This window comes from Macrobrachium nipponense, chromosome 3, assembly GCF_015104395.2.
Source record: "Macrobrachium nipponense isolate FS-2020 chromosome 3, ASM1510439v2, whole genome shotgun sequence".
Classification (NCBI taxonomy): domain Eukaryota; kingdom Metazoa; phylum Arthropoda; class Malacostraca; order Decapoda; family Palaemonidae; genus Macrobrachium; species Macrobrachium nipponense.
Window position 1 is genome coordinate 84879911 of NC_087202.1, and position 21550 is coordinate 84901460.

The following is a 21550-nucleotide window of genomic DNA, read 5'->3' on the forward strand; positions in this document are numbered from 1 at the left end:
CGCCTCCCTTGGACTGTCAGCATGCCTCCTCCCAGGGGCTGGGGAGTCTGGCAGAGGCTTAGGTCTAGGAGAACGAGAGGGCCGAACAGTCACCTCCTCCACAACACTCACAGTAGGCACCGCACTCAACACCTTTTCCGACAATGACTTAACTGTCTCGCTCATCTTCTCCATGGTAGCGAGAATTACACTAAATTTAGAGTCCATTTGGACTTTAAGATCGGCAACAGTGTCGGGTTCAGGAATTACAGAGTCTGGGTTGAGGGAATTGCTAGAAATCGGAATGTTAGTGACAGATTCTTCCAGACTAACTAACTCCTGAGACACCAAAGAAGAAGTCCTAGCTGACGCTCTCCTAATTCTGTCTCTTTCCAGTTTCCTAACATACGTACTTGTTAAATGCCTTCCACTCCTTCTCAGTTAGCTCCTTGCATTCATCACAGGTTAAGGTTGCACAGCAAGATTGACCCCTACAAGACACACAAATGGTTTGAAGATCCACACTGGCCTTACACAACCTTGTTTTGCAGCCCTTGCTGCAAAACCTATAATGAATCCAACATATTCCAAGCGAAAATGCCTAACTAGCTGTATATCAACACCGTTAAACTGCAAAATCATACAGAGTACTTCACCAAAAATCCTGACGAAGACCGTATGATCGATGATGAAATTCAACCGAAACGGAGCAGGAGTTACCAGCTCCATGGCAGAAAAAATCTGAGCTTAGCTAGAATAGTTCCTAGTACCCCAGTAGGGGGCGGAGGGGAAGGGATCACCTGACCTATCAACTAGCGCTACCGCGAGTTTTGAAATTCTGCTGGGACGTCAGAGACTACTATAGCTATATGTAACTACCTGGTAAGTCGTATACGTAAAAACTATCATTATAATCTAGCAATACCATTCAGTAATGAACTAGTGGATGAAAATCCCTGAATGTAAAATTTTCATGACAAAGTATATTTTTCTTTTCTAAATAATAATGAAAAATGATATTGTTATGATACAATAAAGTTTCATACATACTTACCTGGCAGATATATACGATTAGGGCCCACCCAGCCTCCCCGCAAGGAGACAGGTGGAAGAGAAAAAATATGATAGAAAACAGGAATGGTTCCTAATCCTGCCACCCAGGGCAGGACGGTAGATCACCTGACCTACCTGCAGCGTGTGCCGCGAAATTTGAATTTCTGTCGGGGACGACGGAGTCTTAGCTATGTATATATCTGCCAGGTAAGTATGTATGAAACTTTATTGTATCATAACAATATCATTTTCATACAATCAACTTACCTGTCAGATATATACATAGCTGATTGGCACCCTTCGGTGGAGGGTAAGAGACAGCTACTATATGGAATAGACAGGTAAACAACATATGTTGTAGGTATAAATAAAACCTTGGTTCCTACCTGATAGGTGGTAGACTTCGTGGGTGTTTGCCCAGTAGTCTGCATCACCTCAAGAAACTTTAGCGAGATATGTGATCTATGGCCAAGAGTTCTTGTGGGTCTGCCGAAGGGGTCTTATCCACTTACTCGGCAGAGCCTGAAAGGACTTTGTCAATGGGTGCTGATCCACTTATATGACAATACACCTTATGAAGGAGCGCAACACCAATCCCGATCACCTGATCCTAACACGAGGGTTCGCGCTCAAATTGGAAAGAGTTATCCCCACACTCCTTTCAAAAACCCCAATAATTTCACTAAGTTAAAAAACTTTAACTCAAAGTTAAGGATCAGTGTCGGCTCCTTATCCCAGTAACGTATCCGCAGAAACGTATAAACCAAAAGAGAAGGATCTCTCGTAGGTTAACTTGACATCCTTTGTGTAATGAAAAGTCAACACAGAGTTGCCTCTACCGTACAACACAGCTAATATGTCTTATATGACATATTGTTATGTAAAGAACAAGAATTTGCAAAAGCGCGCACTTCCTGCGCTTTTAATTCTCAGCTGTTTGAAGGAATCAAGTCACTAATGAAGTGCTTAGGAGATCTCAATGTTTCAAAGAAGACCAGGGCTTTCTTGAAATGGATCTCACCCGACTGAAGCCTGAAGCCTGGCAGGAACCTCGCGCCTGGCTGGTGCTTCGCTCTTGGTTGGCGCCTAGCGCTTGTCTGGTACCTTTCGCTGACTGGCGCCTCGCATCTGGATGACGCTTCGCGTCTTAGCTGGAGATTCGCGCCTAGAGCCTGGCTTGCGCCTGGCTGGCTGCTCGCGCCTGGCTGGCGCTTCGTGCCTGGCTGGCGCCTTGCGCCTGGCTGGCGCCTTGCGCCTGGCTGGCGTCTAGCTCCTGGTTGGAGTGGCGCCTTGCGCCTGCCTGGAGCTTCGCGGCTGGCTGGCACCTCGCGCCAGGTTGGCGCTTTGTGCCTGCCTGGCGCCTCGCGCCTGGCTGGCGTCTCGCGCCAGGTTGGCGCTTTGTGCCTGCTGGCGCCTTGCGCCTGCCTGGAGCTTCTCGCCTGGCTGGCTGTCTCGCGCCCGGTTGGAGTGGCGCCTTGCGCCTGCCTGGAGCTTCGCCGCTGGCTGGTACCTCGCGCCTGCCTGGTGCCTCGCGCCTGGGTGGCTCCTCCACTTGCCGGAGCTTCGAGCTTGGTAGAGTCTCGAGGATGTCTGGCAATGTCCACATCGGACACTCTTATCTGTCCTATATGTTCGCATCTAGCGCATCTGTGTCAGGTTGTAGGCTCGGTCTTTCTCCTCATCAGACAATGACAGTGTGGGGCTGTCTGCAGGTTTCTTCTTCCTTACTGACTGTGTCAGAAGGTCTTGAGTCGCCTTCTCAGTTAATGAACGAGAAATGTCCTTCACTACTGAGAAGGGAACAAAAAGTCAGACAAAGGCGAGTACAGAAGCGCAGCCCTCTGAGCGTGGGAGACCGCTTTGGTTAAAAAGACACTATATACTGTCCTTTTTAAGAAGACCTGCTCCAAACAAAGAGGAGATCTCAACCGAGCCATCCTGAACCGCTTTGTCTATACAAGACAAAATACACAGAAGGACTTCTGGTTCGAGTCCTTCAGAATCATGGGCTTTCTTGGACATCACCCCAAGGGACCAATCTAAGAAGTTGAAAACTTCCAATACATGAAAGATTCCCTTGAGGAGATGGTCCAGTTCTGAAATGCCCCAAGTTATACGGGCAGAGTTCAAACCTTGTCTACGTGAAGCGTCCACTAAGGTCGAAAAGTCCGCTTCTGACGTAGACGGAAGAGAAATACCCAAATTCTCTCCCGTCTGATATCAAATGCCTCTTTTACCAGCTAGTCTCGCTGGAGGCATGCAGAAGACCGTTCTAACTAACTCCTTCTTCAACTTCATCCAAGAGTCTAAAGACTGAAGAGCCCTCTTCATCGAAATGGCGGGCTTCATTCTAAGAAAAAACGAAGATTTCTTCGCGGTCTTTGCACTCGAGAAAAGAGAGCGCGGAGAAGGAGGAGAGGCAGGAGTCAAGTCGTCTCCATACTCCTCTAGAAGCAAGGCTGTCAAAACATTATAGTTCGACAGTCCTTCTCTTCCTTGATACTCCTCCTCCGAGTTTACTTCTAACTCGGGGTCTAGATGAGTCTCCACTGCTAATTCAGTACGTCTTTCCTCTGGAGGAGACAAACTCCTAATAGGAGAGGGGCTAAGGGAATGATATTCCTTCCTCTTCCCCGCTTTAATAGTCCTGGAAGGCGCCAACAGCCCAGGCTTCTCTCCATAAATGGATGACGCTTCCCGCTTGGATGACGCTTCTAGTCAGCCAAGCGTCCTGGCTGACGCCTCCCGTTTGTGTGGCTGCTGACGTCTGGATGACGCCTCGCGCCTGGAAGATGCTTCGCTCTCAAAAGGCGTCCTAACTGGCGCCAAAATTTTGGTTGGAGCCTCGCGTCTAAAAGCAGCTTTAAATGACTATTCATGTCTTGACGACGTCTCACGTCTCTCTGGCGTTACGTGTCTTCCGTAAGATTCTCCCGATCTCGCTCTCGAAACCGAAGCCTCTGCGATATGTTTGGAAGCTTCACGTCTGCATGACGCCTCTCGCTTCGCAGGGGAGAGAGGACGAGACTTCTTGATTGGAAGCGCAACGTCCTTCCTACGAGGCGCTAACACTCCCACCAAAGAGGCCAGTTGCTCTTGTACTGGCAAGATAATCTTCCTTGAAGCTTTTCCCACGTCATCTTCAATCGGGGAGAAGTAGGAAAAGGAAGCAGTCTATAGGAAGCCTGTTCGTCTTCTCACAACTCTTTCCAATAAATGTTAAACATGTTAACAGTTATTATCGTCGATCGAGAAGGATCTCTTTGTTAACGCGAATAGGAGCGAAAAAAGAGATTCTCGATGCTCTATGCGATATGAGAGTGTCGTGGAAATGGCCTGATTAAATGGGTAACGAAATCAGGAACGAATCTTGCCGTTACCGAGCTTGGAGTCCGAGAGTCTACCGGACTCCTAGGTTAATAACTCGCTAAAACGAGAAAATCTTGGATGGTGCTCTTGGCTCACTGCGCCAGGTCTTTGGCTTTTCTCTGGCGCAAATTTTGCGCCAGGCTGGCGCTTCTGGAGCATTGCGCCAGGTTGGTACTTCTGGCGCGTTGCGCCAGACTGGCGCTTTCTTCTAATTCTTTTTATGTTATGTGCCAGAACACCTGTGCCTTTATGGTACCCGACATCCTTTCACATGTTAATTCCGTTCTTAGTAGGAAAAAACTTTATATACGTAGTATAGTCCATTCAGGGAAACAAGTTCTGTCCCAAAGAGAATGTTTCCCATCCGACTCATCCATCTTCTTCTGAGCAGGTACTCTAATAAGCTATGCTTTCGTAAGCCTGAGAGCATTACATAATATAATGTTCTGCTGCGATAGAATCCTTTAATAATGTTACCTACGGTAAACAGCATTGAAAGGTTGTACTATCTCTCTTATTGAAAGCTTCTTAGCAAAAGGCATACAATATTTATTTATGTCAGCTTAACTATCCCCTCAATCCGAGGTTAAGACCGCGATTGTAGGGGAGAGATACGGAAAGTTATTCCATCCCGCAGGAGAGAGAGATTCGCCGACAGCTCATGACTGACACCTACATGGTACTGACAGTAACTGGCGTAGGCGTACTGCGTTGGTCTCAGGCTCTCAGCGAAAGCAGTCCCCGCTTACTCTTCCAGAGTTGCCAGCTACTCCAATTAATAAAGGAATTTAATAAAATTATTATCGAACTTCAGGAAGTTCTTATTAAAGCATATTTAAGCGAAACAAGACTTCGATAAATCTAGAAGCTAAGTAGGTGTAGTCTTAACAATCCCTTTAAGCGTAGTCCTTCCTAGGAAAGACGTAGAAGGATACTTGTAATTGAGTTGCACAGAAAAGAAGTAACTACGGTATGTGTTTATGATTTGACCGTATCGTATTCTCATACAGCAGAAACTCTACTACCTTCTACTATCTTCGTTCTTTTCGTTAATAGAACGATAGAAAGAGTATATATAAATATATCCTTAAGGAACGAAGTTAATCAAGGAACTCTTTAAATCTTCGTGATTTCTTCATAAATCGCGGAAGAGACAGAATTCCTGTTCATCACTAGGGTTTACGGAAGGAAGTAGATATTTTCTATCCGCCATCATACCCAAACATCGATGAGATCTTATTAAGAAAAACTCCCAAAGCTCTTGCCTCCTCAAAACGAGGGAAGAGCATGGATGAAGGAGAGAGTCCGCATTGAGAGGAACTGCCTAACAAAGGAGTCTTCTGAATAATGAAAAGGGGCTTCTCTTAGTATCAGAATCCTTCTGACAAAAGCAACGGCCGCCTGTGCGACATCTTGCACATTTGCCAGGGGAAAGTTGTTCAAGTTAAAAATTCAAAGAGGAGTCTCGCGACTGACTCTCTCTAATGAAGATTTTGAAATCTTCTGACGCCTGGCGTCTGGATCCTTGTGCCTAGCGCCTGGCGTCTGGATAGTTCCGCGCGCCTGGAATGTTCCGCACGCTAGAAAGGAGACTCGCTCCTGGAACGTTCCGCTTGCGTGGAAGGTCCCGTGCGCCCTAATAGATCCGAGCGCCTCTAGTCTTGTTATACGAGCTCTTGCCAGAAAACGTTCAATGGAAGCATCCTCTGATTGCCATTCTACTATAAGGCTCCTTAGTTAAGCCGTCTGTTTTCTCTTTGAAGGCGTCCGCCTTGCGCCAAGAAAAGTTCTGGAACGCGGCTCGCACTCAGTTGCTGGAACGCGGCTCGCGTTTATCTGTATGAACGAGGCTCGCGCTAGTCTGTTGGAACGCGGCTCGCGCTAGTCTGTTGGAACGCGGCTCGCTGCTGGCTGTTGGAACGTGGCTCGCGCTAGCTTGCTGGGCTGGCTCTCAGCCTCTCGCTCAGTGAGTCAGTGTTCTCTTATTCAGAGAACGAGCCAGATCGTCCGAACTTCTAACATGTACATTCTTCGTCTTTTCGGATGTAAGATGAAGAAACGGAAGAACAGACGCACTTTTTAAAGGCTGCCTTTGCAATGGCTATCCCTGGCAGTCTGGGACGTTTTACAGATCCTAGCCGAGGGAACGCCCGATCGGTGGGGATTCTCCATAACCTCCGTAAGGCTTTCGACTTCCTTCTCCTCTGGGCTTGTGAGTTTGGAAGAGGTCTAGGCCTGAGAGCGAGACAGAGCCGATCGAACGCACCCTCTACTAATTAGGACGCCTTTCCAATGGCGAACTTGGCAGTCTGGGACGTTCTACAGATCCTGCCGAGGGGACGCCTGATCGGTGGGGATTCTCCATAACCTCCTAAGGCTTTCGACTTTCTTCTCCTCTTGGGGTATGTAGCTTGGAAGAGGTCTAGGCCTGGGAGCGAAACAGAGCCGAACAGAACGCACCCTCCACTGCACTAACAGTAAAATCACTTCTTACCTTTCAATAGCTCGTATTTTGAGCTACATTCCTTTGTCTTCAAATTGCAATATGAATTTGAAGATTCTGTGAAGTAAGAAGGAGATGAGGATACCACACTACTAGTAATGTTAATGCTCTAACTGCTCGTTAGTCCGAGAGCTATATAAACTTCTAAAGGAAGCGTAACTATTCTTTCCTTACATCGTCAAGAAGGAAGTTAGCTCAATCAATTCTAACATTTACTACACGTTATTATGAATAAATATTAAAATTTTCCTTCTTGCAAACTATGTGATTGTCTACCGAAAAGTTCGGTAGTTACACGTAAACAATTCTTCGAAATTTTCGAAGCCAAAGTTATCAAAACAAATTAATATGCGTATGCCGAACCAAAGATCCAGTACTTCCCTGCAAAAGATAGCCCAGAAGATCGATGGCGATGAAATCCAAAAATCAAGTCAGGAGGAACTGCAAACGTTGTTTACATTCCAAGCGACAGAAAAAATATGATAGAAAACAGGAATGGTTCCTAATCCTGCCACCCAGGGCAGGACGGTAGATCACCTGACCTACCTGCAGCGTGTGCCGCGAAATTTGAATTTCTGTCGGGGACGACGGAGTCTTAGCTATGTATATATCTGACAGGTAAGTTGATTGTATGAAATGAGACAGCATTATGCATAATGCAATATCATCAAACACTGGACTCAGTGTAATCAGAATGATAATAAGTGTTCTGATAACCTATTTAAACATTTAATCACTAAAAGTGAAAATCTTTTTAAAGTATCACGTTGAATCAGATGTCTAAACAACTTGACTTAAGCAAATGGAGAAACACTGAAAAATAATGCATACCAATTCTATTTCTACAAACGAGAATTACAAAGCAGAGCAACAATAGCATGAGGATGAATTTATTAATTTCATCACATTATTTTGGTGAACATTTTTCAAAAACTTTTTCCTCATACTTCTAATAGCAATCACAATTCTATACAACAATTATGATAGTAATGAGTTATACCCTGGCAAGAATTCAAACACAAAACATGGGCCCTTACTTGGTACACTATCACCTTAAATTATCAGCTTACAAACTGCTGGAAGTACTAATGGGTTATCAAGTGTATTCATAACTTTTAAAAAATGTAAAAGCATGTAACATATCCCCTTAAAAAATGAACATCAAATAAACGTAACTTACAGCAGTTTCTCACAAGCATATCAATGATTAAGACATCCTCTATTCCATAAAATCCTCGCACCACAAGCCGAATCAACATTTGAAGATTGGGGGGCACTTCTAGAAGGACTTCTCCATCCATGGTAACAGATTTCTATAGAAAAGAAGTTGAATGAATTATACATTACAAACTCCAATAGTTTTTAAGCACCATTACCTCAGATTCTATACTTGATCAATATACTTTAATAATTGTATAAAATAAATTTAACACACTACTCTTCATCATTATATATAATCAATGCATGCCTTCTCTTCATGGAATGCTCAACAATTCAGCTCACTACGCAGATCATTTTGCACTCTCAAGCCAAACCAATGCATATTTGCATAAGCTTTAACTTGAAATTCAACACCCACCTTTATCTGAATCAAATACTTAAAGATATAACGATTAACAGATATGCATGACTACCCAAAAATTAACATTGTTTATAGAACAAAGTAGTTTTCTTTACTACTGAAAGAAAGCCACATCCCCTCAACAGGCAGTTTGTGCACTCTCTTTTCTGAACATTGTACAGTATTCATTAAATCAACAATTTAAGTAGATTCTGTCCCAATTAAACATACAATACAGTATCAGGTTTTATATCTGCAATAAATACTGAAAAGAATATACATAGATGGGTTAGCCATTTAGTCTTACAAAAGTGTGATTTGCATAACATGACTGCTCTTAGAGTCAGTTGTAAGAATATCTGCCTTCCTGATGAAAATACATCACTTGGTACAGTTATCCTTGGCCTAACTACCAAACAAATATAAACACCTTCAAACAAATAACCTTATCAAATACAAAAAATACAACCAAAAGAGGGAGACATAATAACTGAATGACCAGGACACATCAAATGTTAATATGCTATACCTGCCTTGCCTTATCTTACCTAACTTAACCTACAATTCTTGTGTAATGTTGAGTTTTGGGCCAGAATCCAAGAATTATATTTTCAAAGCATTACCGAGTATCAAACAAGCATGTTTAGTTCATTATGCATTCTGTCCAAGTAGGATGTGTGACAGGCTCATGCCTCTTATATTTTTTTCCGCTTCCATCTTGTCAATTCAGTCTGGGAACATTGCCATCCTTATTTCAGTCTAACACTTAGCTTTTATTTCTCTGTTGCTGTAATCCTTCATTTTGACATCATATAATGCCACCCTGCCTTCATCTTTGGAGATAGTTTGTCAGTGTCGAACATCTCTGCTATCTCTCAAGGTACTGACGTAGAGTGGCATCTGGGCCCCAGTGCTGTTATAGTACAGGAGCCCAGAGGTCTAGCCAACCTGGTGAGGTCCTAGCAGCTGAGCGGCATCAGCATCTTGTGTAGTCACAGGCAAGGCATTAATAGTGCGCGTTACTAACATTGACACTGTTAGAAATTCTTGACGCCCGCGTAACATGTCCTAATGCAACTCTAGTAACACTTGTGTAGTTCAAATTGGTGGTTTTCCATTGAAAAGCTTGGGAAGATCCCTCATTCTGTAAAAGACAGCGTCTGATGGTGTCAGCAACACGACATTTTCAGCGCTTGTGTATCCAGGCCCTAGGGCAAAATACCAAATGGCCGGCCTCTACTGTAGTGTGACCACCTTCAAGAAAAAGTACTTTAATACATCCTGTAAGCCAGGATAGACATTAGTCAAGAGCCAGCGTCCATCAAAGCAATACCTCGAGACCTCTACTTTCCTCTCAAAGTGTTTTCTCCCAAGTCACAAATTGATGTCATAATTTCCGATTTTCAGGAAGGTGGTCGTGCTATGGTAGAGGAGGTGGTCGCCAGGACACCTTGCGATACTTTACCCTATGATTACAAGTTGGGGGCGGGGGACTTTGCAGTAGGGGGAGAACTGGCCCCCAGCGTAACTTGGGCTCACCATGGCCTAATGCAATGTAACAAAGTAGGCTATTACAGAGGGCATTTACCCTAAAATAAGTAACACCTTTAGCCTGGGCTACGCCTAATCTTGGAGGTGGGAAGGATAAGGCCACTGGCCCTACCGTAGCCTTACCAGATCTCACTCCGTTAACCTACTTTTTCACGAATTTAATAACCTGCATTGCTACAATACATTACTGACAAAATCCCCAAAAAAACTCCCCAATATACCGTGATAACTAGCTAGTACCTAATAAATAATAGGCACAGGATATAGGTACGGCAGCCGTATCCCCGATTGCGATAGATATTGGTACGGCAGTGAATTGCGCATGCGTCAATTTCAGACTTCCTGCCGTACAAACATCGTGTAGAGTAGGTTTACGTCAGATTCTGTCAGTGGTGCCGTATTGTGTTATTGACTTTCTGCAGATATGGTAGTTTGCTAATCATGCAACAGTTACCGTGCACTGTTGCTAAGAGATATAGGTACGGCACTAGAAGGTAAGTGACAGTAGTAATAATAGTCGAACTGAATTGTTCCGCTGAACATGTTCAATTCGAAATGTCAAAGTGAAGTACCATACTGTCATCACCAAAGCACCAAAACATTTTGACAGTAAAGGAAAATATGAAAAATCCCAATAATACTTAAACATAATTAGATTTTGACTATATACTACATGTAAAGTAAAACTAATCTATCTGTGTACTTCATATCTTTGAATCTCGCTGAACCGTGTAATAGCCTAATACATCGGTTTTTGCCGAAAAACAAATGTTTTCAGGTTTCAACAAGCTGAAAAAGCAATAGATGTCTACGAAGAGTCAAACTTCCAGAAATTGTATATCCGTAGGTCATGAACGATCGAACCGGCCCCGAAAAGAGCTCGAAGAGGAGATTCAAAGAGAACTTGAAGTACTACACAGAAACCATGCTCTGCTGTATTCATGGTAGTAGGGAAAACTACCAAAGTCAATCGTCTGGTAAACGGCCTAATCAATTCTAAGTAATCATCTAAATTAGGTCCATATTAACAGCATGTTTCCAATATTGAACGCACTACTGACTGCTGCACTGCCTTACTACTAGCTAAGCTTCAAATCTTTGAATCTTCTCTTCGGAGCTCTTTTCAGGGCCGATTCGATCTTTCGTAACCTACGGATATACCATTTCTGGAACTTTGCCTCTTCATAGACGTCTATTGCCTTTTTCAGCTTGTTGAAACCTGAAAACATGTTTTGTCGTCATTTTCTTGCTGTCACTGATATGCCTCAGGCGGTAAACAAGGGTTCGCGTAAGCGCAATACACTGCCGTACCAATATCCATCGTAATCAGGGATACGGCTGCCGTACCAATATCCAGTTCGTAAATAATACCTAACCTGATCAGACTCGACAGGAGGATGAGCCAAGCTCCCATCAAATCCGATGACAATTTTCAGCCTCAGTCTAATGGCTACGATATCTTACCTCATAGCGTTAGTATTGATTACTTTGCCATAATAACATGTAAACCAAATATAAAAAGCGGGTAAAAGTACTTACAGAGTTCGAAGATCATGGAAAGTTTCGTTGGGAGTTGTGAATCTGAGGACCAGTCGCCGCTAGAGAGTTGTTATCGTTGGACGTTTGTTTTCGTTTTAGCTTCTTCTTCTTCATTGTGTTTCATATCAGCCCGTAAGCTCTTCCTGATTCAAATAAGAAATGTCGAAAACAGAAATAAAGGACAAAGCCAGAATCTGGGACACAGTGAAGTGGAAGGAAGACTTGGAAAATAAAGTGACCGTAAATATATATAAAATGTGGAAAAGATAAATAAAAGATGAAGAAATTTATGACAACACTTTTGGTTCGATACTTCTCTTTAGAGCCAGAACCAACTCACTACATTTAAATATAACAAAGGCACCAGAATGGAAACACCTGTTGTCCTTTTTGTGTTAATACAGAAGAAGACATATTTTATTTCCTTTTATATTGTTTTACTTACAGAGAAGAACACATTAAACAATTGGACTTCAGCAGCCTTATGAAGAGAATGAAAGTTATATCGTTGGAAAATTTCTATTTACAGATCATTATGAAATAAGAAAAACCTTATACATGATGTGGAAAAAAGAGAAAAAAGAATGAACGAGCTCAGCAATTAAAAATAACCCTTAAAATTAAGAGGCGCCATTGTAAAGGAATTGCCTCGAACCATAACCATCAAATAATTCGCATTTCAATACGTCTTCGTATCAGTTTCTTTAACGGTAAGGTTATAAATCCATTTATCACCTTCGAGCAACATTAACTTTAAAAGCAAATTTATAAACAGTTACGGCTATGGCAACCGTTCGCGCATCTATTCCAGATTTTACCCTCAAAGACATCTTCATTTCTTTATACAAATTCTGTGAAACTCCCTCAATACTTTTTGCAACACATTCCGTGGTTCACATCTTTTCTCGTTCTACTGTTATTCATAACATTTACCAGCGCCTAACTAACCGTTAGAATGGGAACCTCGTCCTCACTTTATTCCTCGGAATAGAATATCCCTTAATGGGGATGAATGACGTTGTTCTGCCTAGTCGTAATTAGCTCGCACGTTATTTGTAGCGTCAATGATGGGGAAGAAGATATGGGGGAAGCGTTGGTGACAGAAACAACTTTCTAAAGTATATCCCCGATATACTTTAGATGAAGTTGCTATTCAGTAAACCTACTGCAATGGGGCTAGCCACTTCTGAAATGTGAATTTGAGATTCGCAAAGCTATTCACGAGAATAGAGATGTAATTGTCTTACGATAGGGAACATAAAGCATGCATGACAGGTTCTTCTGCTGACCCGCTTTTATTGTCAAAGGCAAGAGGTAAGTGGAACTGGAGAAGGACTGCAAAAAACAAGAGAGGATAGACTCTGTGGCAATCGTGGCGGTATAATCAAGCACTACAAGTTAGAGAGTTGATCAATGGAGAGGTCTTTGACAGATAAGTGGTTGCTGAAACTTATACTCTGTTTTTTTTTTTTTTTTTTTTTTTTCCATCTGTCCATCCGCCTGTGGTGGTCGCGCATGGTAACGCTGCGTCCCGAGCTGTAAATAGTTACGCTATGTGTAAGTTTTAGGTAAATAAAAGGATATCTTGGTGTACATTTGCAACTGAAAAGTGTTTTAATAATTTATTGTATGTGAATTACACCGTTAATATTCGAAATAGGATATTATTTGAAGCCCGGAATGCAGTGTTACCATACGCAAACACCACAGGCGGATGGGCAGATGGAAAAAAAACAGAGTATAGTTAAATTGTGTTGATCCTGCTAAGGTAAAGGAAATGAAGCCTCGTACTGATAGGTTCTTTCGCATTGCAAAAGGAGATGACACCCGATTTCATTTTTACATAAAGGATATTGAAAATGAAAATTAAAAAATAAATCATTATTGGTGCTAAGGAATGGATGATATATTAGCAGTGGAAATTAAACGAATATGAGACTGAATTTATCATGTGACAGACAACTTGACGAATAAATGAAACACAACTTTCGGCTTTCTCTCTCTCTCTCTCTCTCTCTCTCTCTCTCTCTCTCTCTCTCTCTCTCTCTCTCTCTCTCTCTCTCTCTCTCGTTAGGAATTTGTCAGTGGTGAATAATGTTTCTTAGAATTATTGAGGAAACATCATATTAATTGCTGTCTGCTTGAACTAATTTCCCTACAATTATTAAACAAACGTGTAATAGACTATTTCCTTTTATTCATGAGGTCTGTAATAGACTCTGTAATCATCTTCGGTCGGGGAAGATGTTGCAGTGATAGGAAATACTTGAATGGGGTTTTAGCGGGTCTCTCTCTCTCTCTCTCTCTCTCTCTCTCTCTCTCTCTCTCTCTCTCTCTCTCTCTCCGGAAGCAGTTCCTTCTCCTGGGTCTTAAAAATCCTTGCAGTTTTCGGCTATTATTTAATTCACAGTACAAATACTTAATACACGAGTGTATGTATCCTTCCTGTTGAGTAATTACACGCTTATTAATCTTATTATTGACAGAGATTTCTTGTCGCCTTAACATTTTGCTCTTATGTCATAACTTCTTTTTTTATCATGGAGTGCTCCTCAGAGCAAAAGCCGGTGCTGGCATAAAGCCAGTTTAACTCGGACTTTCTTCTTCGCGTTTCACTGCTGTTGCTCGTCCGATCAATCAGTAAGTACGTTGTGACTGCGCTGTGATTTGTCAGAGTTTGGTCGGCAGGCCGACGATGACTGGGAGTTATAGCGAGCCTTGGTTGTAACATGTTCACACCGTCGCTAGTAAGAGCTTGGAGTTATAGCGAGCCTTGGTTATAGTGACATGTTCGTACCGTGATCGTCGCTAGGCCTAGTAAGAGCTTGGACAGGTGACCACCAGTGAATGGTATATATACGATCTTTGCCATATAGCGCTTCTAAGCATCTACAGTATTACTTAGAAAATGGGAGAAGGAAGAGAAGCCATACACACACACACACACACACACATAAAGAGAGAGAGAGATAGGGAAAATGCGCCAAAATTCTGAATGATTTTACATCAAGGTTATCCACGTTAACATAAAAGTCTCCGACTTCCGGCTTCCAACATACAAGCAGTTGAGAACGCAGGATTCTTCCTTCGAACACCGTCGATCTTCGCTTGTTATAGATATCGCAAGGAGATCAAACAGATTAGATTAACAGCACGAGGATTCTGTGTGAGTTCAACTGTTTGCGTGCGTGGCCTTAGACTCAAACAGTCGAATTAATTAGCTTTCTGGGCCTCATAGTGATATACATGACGCATCGAAGCTCATACTAGACCCATAATTTGGGCCTAATGTCTTCAAACATTAAATTTTGGGATGATGACGTTGCTAGGCCCACCCCGAAACGTGTTGTAGTAGATCAGAGCAGAGGTTGGTGAATTCCTCAGCCACACTCAAGTGACGTTGTCGATGAAAATTCAGGTCGAAATCGTCGCAAACAGAAAGGATATTCCGCATTGAATACACTCTTGAGAATGATTAATAAATGTGTTTCTAATAATAATATAATAATAATAATAATAATATCTTAGTCCCATCAAACACTTTCTACTAGGCGCTTGCAAAGGTAAGTTCCAGAGTTCCTAGTTTATATGCTAGGTCTATAGTTAGAAAGTGATTTTGATACTTGGTTGCGATCGAGGCTAAGTTATTCGAATAAAGGCTGTTTCTCAAACCCAAAAAACGTGATATGACCTTCAAAAGTGGTACTGTTATGCATATTACTGTTAAATATGAATACTGCATTATGGGTCAATGATAATTTCTATGAGTTTTCAAATTTGGTTGGCGGAGGGGGTGCGTGGGGAGGCTGGGTGGGCTAGGCAACTGAAGCGAGCAAAGCCAGCCGGCCAAAGAGTTGGGTTTGCAAGAAAAGCGTTGACGGATTTTCCTGAATCAGGTGACAAAAGAGGTGTTAGTTTCTTAGTCCAAGACTTCAGATCTTAAAAACTACATAGGCTAGAAAGGACTGCAAATTGGTATGTTGATAATCCACCCTCCGATCATCAAACTTATCAAATTGCAGCCCTCTAGCCTCAGCAGTTTCTATCTTATTTAAGTCTCAAGTTAGCCATAATCATGTTTCTGGCAACGTAACAACACAGGCCACTACGGCCGACTGAGAGTATCATGGGCCGCGGTTCATACAGTAATATAGAGAGACCACCGAAAGATAGACCTATTTTCGGTGGCCTTGATTATACGCTGTACAGAAAACTCGACTCCATTAGATTATTTTTGTAGATTATCCTTTAAAACTCAATTGAATAAGTCATCCTTGTCTGTGTTCCTTCATTACTCAATTTCTGAATTCTCCCTAATCTTCTGCTTTCCCCGATATTTATAAAATCCTGTCTATTATAAGGCGGGTCTATCGCTTCCTTAGAATAAAGGGTGTTATATATAATATATATATATATATATATATATATATATATATTATACTATAATGTTACTGCCTGGGTAATTCTCTTTCCAGTTATAGACAATTCCTGCTCTTGAATTTTCTTGCAATAGTCAGTGAGGGACCTTTTGACATAATCTCATGGCAGGACGCAAGGAATGCAGAGCAAAATTACAAATGGCAGAGCAATATTAAATTGCTAGATTGTTCATTCAATTAATGCTGTATATTTGTTTTCTCGTAGTCTTTAATTCTGCCAGACTGAATCATCGTTGCCACGACATCGCGTTAGATCAGCATCTACTCGGGCGTTTGAATCTCCCGAGCACGTTTCCGCGCGTCGTAACGGTTCCGTTCCGTGTCTCGCTGGCCACGATTCAAAACCGTGCCGGCCTAAAGGGGGTTGAACTTCCTCTACTCAGGGGACATTTTTGGCAAAGGGATAATGTCCTCTTGTTCTTACCGACTTTACCCACGAGAACTGAGTAACCACCACGTGCACAATTCACTGTCTTTTAAGCCATACCAAGCGCAGTGGATTTTGCAAGAGACGGCACTTACCAAGTCATGCGCGCGTCCCCCGAGGGATCGATCTCAGGTGTCTCCATCAGCTGGTAACACGAAAAAACCAAAACCCACATCCCGCGAATCTAGCAGCCTTTCATTATTATTATTATTATTATTATTAGTTATTATTATTATTATTATTATCATTATTATTACAGCGTATGAAATATACAAATACACTTGCCAGGGAAGTTTTAAAAGAACACTTACACACGTTTTAAAAATACACTTACACACATTTTAAAACAACACTTACACACGCGTGGAGACTGGGAACATGACACGCGGAAAAATACAAATAACCGTAAATACAGTTTATTCGTCCAATCACAGCATCACGAATAAGTTCAGTTGAATTTAGTGAAAGTGGAAGGTTTTTATTTATATTTATCCCATTTTTTCCTGCTATAATTACATTTCACTTACCTCAGCCAATCCATCGCCAATGTGGTCATGTTTGACTAAAATGCCAAGAAAAGCAGTGGCTTTACTGAAGAAAATTATAACAATTAGGTAAAATTATTATCGGAATAAATTACCTACTTCATTTTAAGGTCTCTTTAAAAAAATGTGGATTCTCACTTTGTTTCTCGAATAGAGATGCTTATCAACTTTCTTGCAGCTCTCTTCGTTGCTTCTGCACTCAATGATACAGTACCAAACACTTTGACGTCAAGTTAATTCAAAGCTCTCTCTCTCTCTCTCTCTCTCTCTCTTTTCAGTATTATAGATTTCATGGGAAATTATAAAGACCCCTCTCTCTCTCTCTCTCTCTCTCTCTCTCAGTATTGTAGATTTCATGGGAAATTATAAAGAACCCCCCCCCCCCTCTCTCTCTCTCTCTCAAATTATTATAGATTTTATGGGAAGTTATGTATAGATTCTCTCTCTCTCTCTCTCTCTCTCTCTCTCTCTCTCTCTCTCTCTCTCAGTACTACAGATTTCCTGGGCAATTATATAAACACCTCTCTCTCTCTCTCTCTCAGTACTACAGATTTCCTGGGCAATTATATAAACACCTCTCTCTCTCTCTCTCTCTCTCTCTCTCTTTCATAAACACACACAAAGCTTAAACTACGGACATAACTTGTCCTTTGTATTTAATTTTAATTTTTTTCCCTCAGGCTGGACAAATTCCTCGTAACACCATCGCAGACTTCACCATGAAACAGTTCCGCGCTTCCATCAAGACTTACTTCGTGCTGGTAAGAAGAAAGTATTATTATTATTATTATTATTATTATTATTATTATTATTATTATTATTATTTCATGACAGTCATCCTATTCGACTCCCTAGGAGTCCATCTCTTTTCTCACTATGTGCGCTGATATTATTATTATTATTATTATTATATTATTATTATTATTACTGTTGTTGTTGTTTTTGTTCAGTAGATGAAACCTATCCAAATGGAAAAAGCCCACCAAAGAGGCCATTGACTTGAAATTAAAACTTCCAAAGAACATTATGGTGTTCATCAGGAAAAAGTAAGAGGAAGTAAAGGGAAATACAGAAAGAGGAAATCCATCATTAAAAGAGGAAAAAATAAATTAATAAACAAATAGACATAAAAGCGTATTAAAAACCAAGAAGAATGCTATTAGGGCTGCAAATTGGTATGCTGATCATCCACCGTCCAACCATCAAACATACCAAATTGCAGCCCTCTAACCTCAATAGTTTTCATTTTATTTAAGGTTAAAGGTAGCCGTGACCTTACATCTGGCAACGTTGTAGACAGGCCACCACCGGGCCGTGGCTGAAAGTTTCGTGGGCCGCGGTTGTGCAGACGAAACTCAGGCGCAATTTTTTACTTGTTTTCCATTACTCTTCCGTTCTTCCGCAGCGTCGCCGTCAGGGAGCCCTGCTGGCGTGGATATTCCTTGTCCTGTCCGTCTACCTGATCGTGGTCGCTGCTTCTTCTTCTTCTTCTTCGTCCTATTCCGAGAAATACCGAAACGAGCAGAATTCCGAAGCCTCTCCGAGGAAGGTATCAGTCGACGGCGACGTCGAGATTCGAGCGGGCATGAATGAAAGTGTAGTACTAGCGGATCATCCTCTCAAGAATCATTACTACTCTCGAGGAAAACCAGTAGAATTGAATGGCGTTTCTCAACAAAGCGAGGATCCACCGAAAGTCTCGACTGATACGTCCTTTGTGTTGGCGAATTTGGTAAGAGACGATTATTTGCGTTGGTCTAGTGACTATTCTATCATTTTGCTGTCTTTCTGTTATGTTATTGTCATTTCTCTCGCCATTACTGCTTCCAGTAGTATTACTTTATACTTCAAGCATCAACTGTAAATAATAGTTCTGATGATCTTCATTAAATTTAGACAGAAAACATTGTTAACTGTATTATATTTGGAAGAATTAACCAACAGAAATGTGTCAGTTATATTTTACGTAAATTAACGAATGTGTTTTCAAAAAGAACAAATGAATAACCAAATCTCCAAAAGTCATTTCCCGTAGGAGGTTAGTGCCGTCAGTGCACCTCATGCGGTGCAATGTAGGCATTACTTACGGTTCTTTGCAGCGTGCCTTCGGCCCCAAGCTGCAACCTCTTTCATTCTATTTACTGTACTTCCGTTCATATTCTCTGTCTTCTATCTTACTTTCCACCCTCTCCTGACAGTTGTTGATTCATAGAGGAACTGCGAGGCTTACCTCATGTTACACCTTTCAAAGCTTTTCACTGTCCATTTCCGCTTCAGCGCTGAGTGACTTCATAGGTCCCAGTGCTTGGCCTTTGGCCTAAATTCTGTATTCAATCAATTCAAAAGTCATTAAGCTATACATTAACTCATCAATGCATTTTTGTACAGTCTCTGTTGCCGGTAGACCCAAAATACTTGACTGAATTTACAATGTGACTTGTATCGAATGGGAATTAAAGTCACCAGGGAAATGTAAGAAATAATTAAATTAATAAATGATTGAATGTAGACTACGTGATATCAGAAAATATTCTTAAACTTTCAAGACGTTGGTCTTTTATCTTCTTTTCATATGACGGGATCAGTACATTAAAACTGCTACAAAATTTCGCAAATATTTTCATCCTCATCTAACGTATTCACTATTTCTTACATTTCCTCTTGCTATGTGGCTTTCTGAAATCTTCGTTTACTCGGGGAGTTAGCCTAGAAACTACTTTGTTGTTGTTGTTGGGGTTTAGGGAAGCCCTAGGAAAAGTCTGAAAACGTCTGAAAAGGGTGTTTTGCATTGCGTTAAAGATGCAGGAATTTTAGGATAGGATATTTATTATTTATTTATTAGAATGAAAATGTACAAAATAAATAACAGTACTGAACCCTTACATGTAATAAAATATGGCATATTTATTTTAATTTTCGTTGGTGAAACAAGGTGCTATTTGACCATAGATTTTAGCAGGCAGGATCACGCCTTGTGTAATTTTCGCGTTATAGAAAACGAAGCAACAGACATCTTCTGTAACTTTATCTTTCAACTGACAAAAAATCTTTTTTTTTTATGAATCTTGAAGTTGGTGCTTTTATGGGTATGGGATACAACATGGTTTGGGGAAAGTATTGTTACGGTGCCAACTGCTGGCACTGAAAAGCTGCAGAAACTGATGAAAGTGTATGAAACCTTTCATGGGACAAGGAAGTTGAATGTGAATGATAATCGTGATCATAATCACCGAAACCTTCTTTTAAATTGTTTTTCTTAAAATTATCACTGCGGTGGGAGGTCGAAACCAACATTCTTTGGAAGCTTGAAATTCGAGTCAATGGCCCCTTTGGTGTGCTTGTTCCATGTGAATAGGTTTCATCTACTGAAATAATGATAGTAATTAGATAAAAAATACTTATAGTCATAGGGGTCTTAAAACCGAGAAACTAATCCACAGTTATGTATATGTACGTGTCTTTAAAAATAAATCTGTACAGAGAACTGACGGGAATCTGTTTGAGTCCCCTTTGCAATCTGGCAGATAGAAAATGGGAATCGTACAGATTCCCAAAAGATCTCTGTACAGATTTATTTTATCAATCTGTTTCTCCGATTCATAATAATATTATTCATTCCAACTCAGGCGTCGTCCTCTTCTGGGCAGCCCACGGATCGGAGGATGGCTTAGAGACGTCCTCCTGTTGCCAACTCGTCAGCCCCCTCACAAGCAATGACGTCATCGAGCGCCTGACTGAGAAGGGCTTGCTCCACGATCGGGAAAGCCAAACTCCCTGCGGGATTCGATCAGACTCTCTCTCATCTAAAAGACTCATTAGTTCCTCGTTGGACGAGTGGGTTGCGTGCTCGCCTACCGATTCGCAAGTCGCGAGTTCGATTCTCCACCCTGCCAACGTGGAATCGGGGGAATTTATTTCTGGTGATTAGAAATTTGTTTCTCTATATAATGTGGTTCGGGTCCCACAGTTAGCTGTAGTAGGTCTCGTTGCTTGGTAACCAATTGGTTTCTAGCCAGGTAAAAATAAATGTCCAATCCTTGGGGCCAGCCCCAGGAGAGCTGTTAACCAGCTCAGTGGTCTGGTTAAACTAAGATGTACTTAACTCAAAGACTCAGCCACGGTGTTCAGACTTCCACACGAGAAACTGTTGAAAGCTCTCTGTTAATAAACAAATATTTATAAACATTGTCTGTTCTGATATTTACGTTACAATGAGGTTTGGAAATAGCTCAAACACTTGTTTGAATATTTTGACGAAAGGTGTAGGTACGGGTATGAAAGAACGGAAGGGAAGCCCCAATACGTTTTTGAATGTTTTAGTGAGAATACATAATGCAATCTGACGGCCGTACATTTCATAATACTTTTGTATTTATAATAACAACAAAGAGAAAGATGGAGAGACAGATAAAGAATAAAGAATAACAACTTCCTTTTTTTATCAAACTTTTCTGAACAATTCCACACCAACAGGACCTATTTTTCTGTGTTTTTTTTTTTTTTTCATTAAAGATCTGTCTTAGCGACCACGAAAAACCTTGATATTTTTGGCCACTGAGATTCCCTTGCCTTGTTTTCAAGGCT

At 41.4% G+C, this 21550-nt stretch overlaps 2 protein-coding genes across 2 annotated transcripts in view; one reads left to right on the forward strand and one right to left on the reverse strand.

The window, feature by feature from the left end:
* Window positions 1–11712, reverse strand: part of LOC135221870 (general transcription factor IIE subunit 1-like) — a 38548-nt gene extending 26836 nt beyond the window's left edge. Inside the window, exons 1-2 of the mRNA XM_064259823.1 lie at window positions 11556–11712; window positions 8085–8217 (exon numbers count right to left, since the gene is read on the reverse strand). Coding sequence (XP_064115893.1) covers window positions 8085–8205 — 121 coding nt within the window. The 5' untranslated portion in view covers window positions 8206–8217; window positions 11556–11712. The remainder of the gene's footprint in view (window positions 1–8084; window positions 8218–11555) is intronic.
* A 5940-nt stretch (window positions 11713–17652) lies between these two features.
* Window positions 17653–21110, forward strand: LOC135222232 (uncharacterized). Its single transcript, XM_064260359.1, has 3 exons — window positions 17653–17727; window positions 18372–18698; window positions 20593–21110. Exons 1-3 carry the CDS (start codon window positions 17686–17688, stop codon window positions 20635–20637), a joined length of 414 nt encoding a protein of 137 aa, XP_064116429.1. The 5' UTR covers window positions 17653–17685; the 3' UTR covers window positions 20638–21110.
* Window positions 21111–21550: the final 440 nt, after the last annotated feature.

Excerpts from the sequence above, each read along its gene's own strand:
- LOC135222232 (XM_064260359.1), top strand. The coding sequence starts at position 17,686 with ATGAAACAGTTCCGCGCTTCCATCAAGACTTACTTCGTGCTG. Across the intron at positions 17,728-18,371 it reads TCAAGACTTACTTCGTGCTG|CGTCGCCGTCAGGGAGCCCT; the intron begins GTAAGAAGAAAG and ends GTTCTTCCGCAG. Across the intron at positions 18,699-20,592 it reads CCTTTGTGTTGGCGAATTTG|GCGTCGTCCTCTTCTGGGCA; the intron begins GTAAGAGACGAT and ends ATTCCAACTCAG.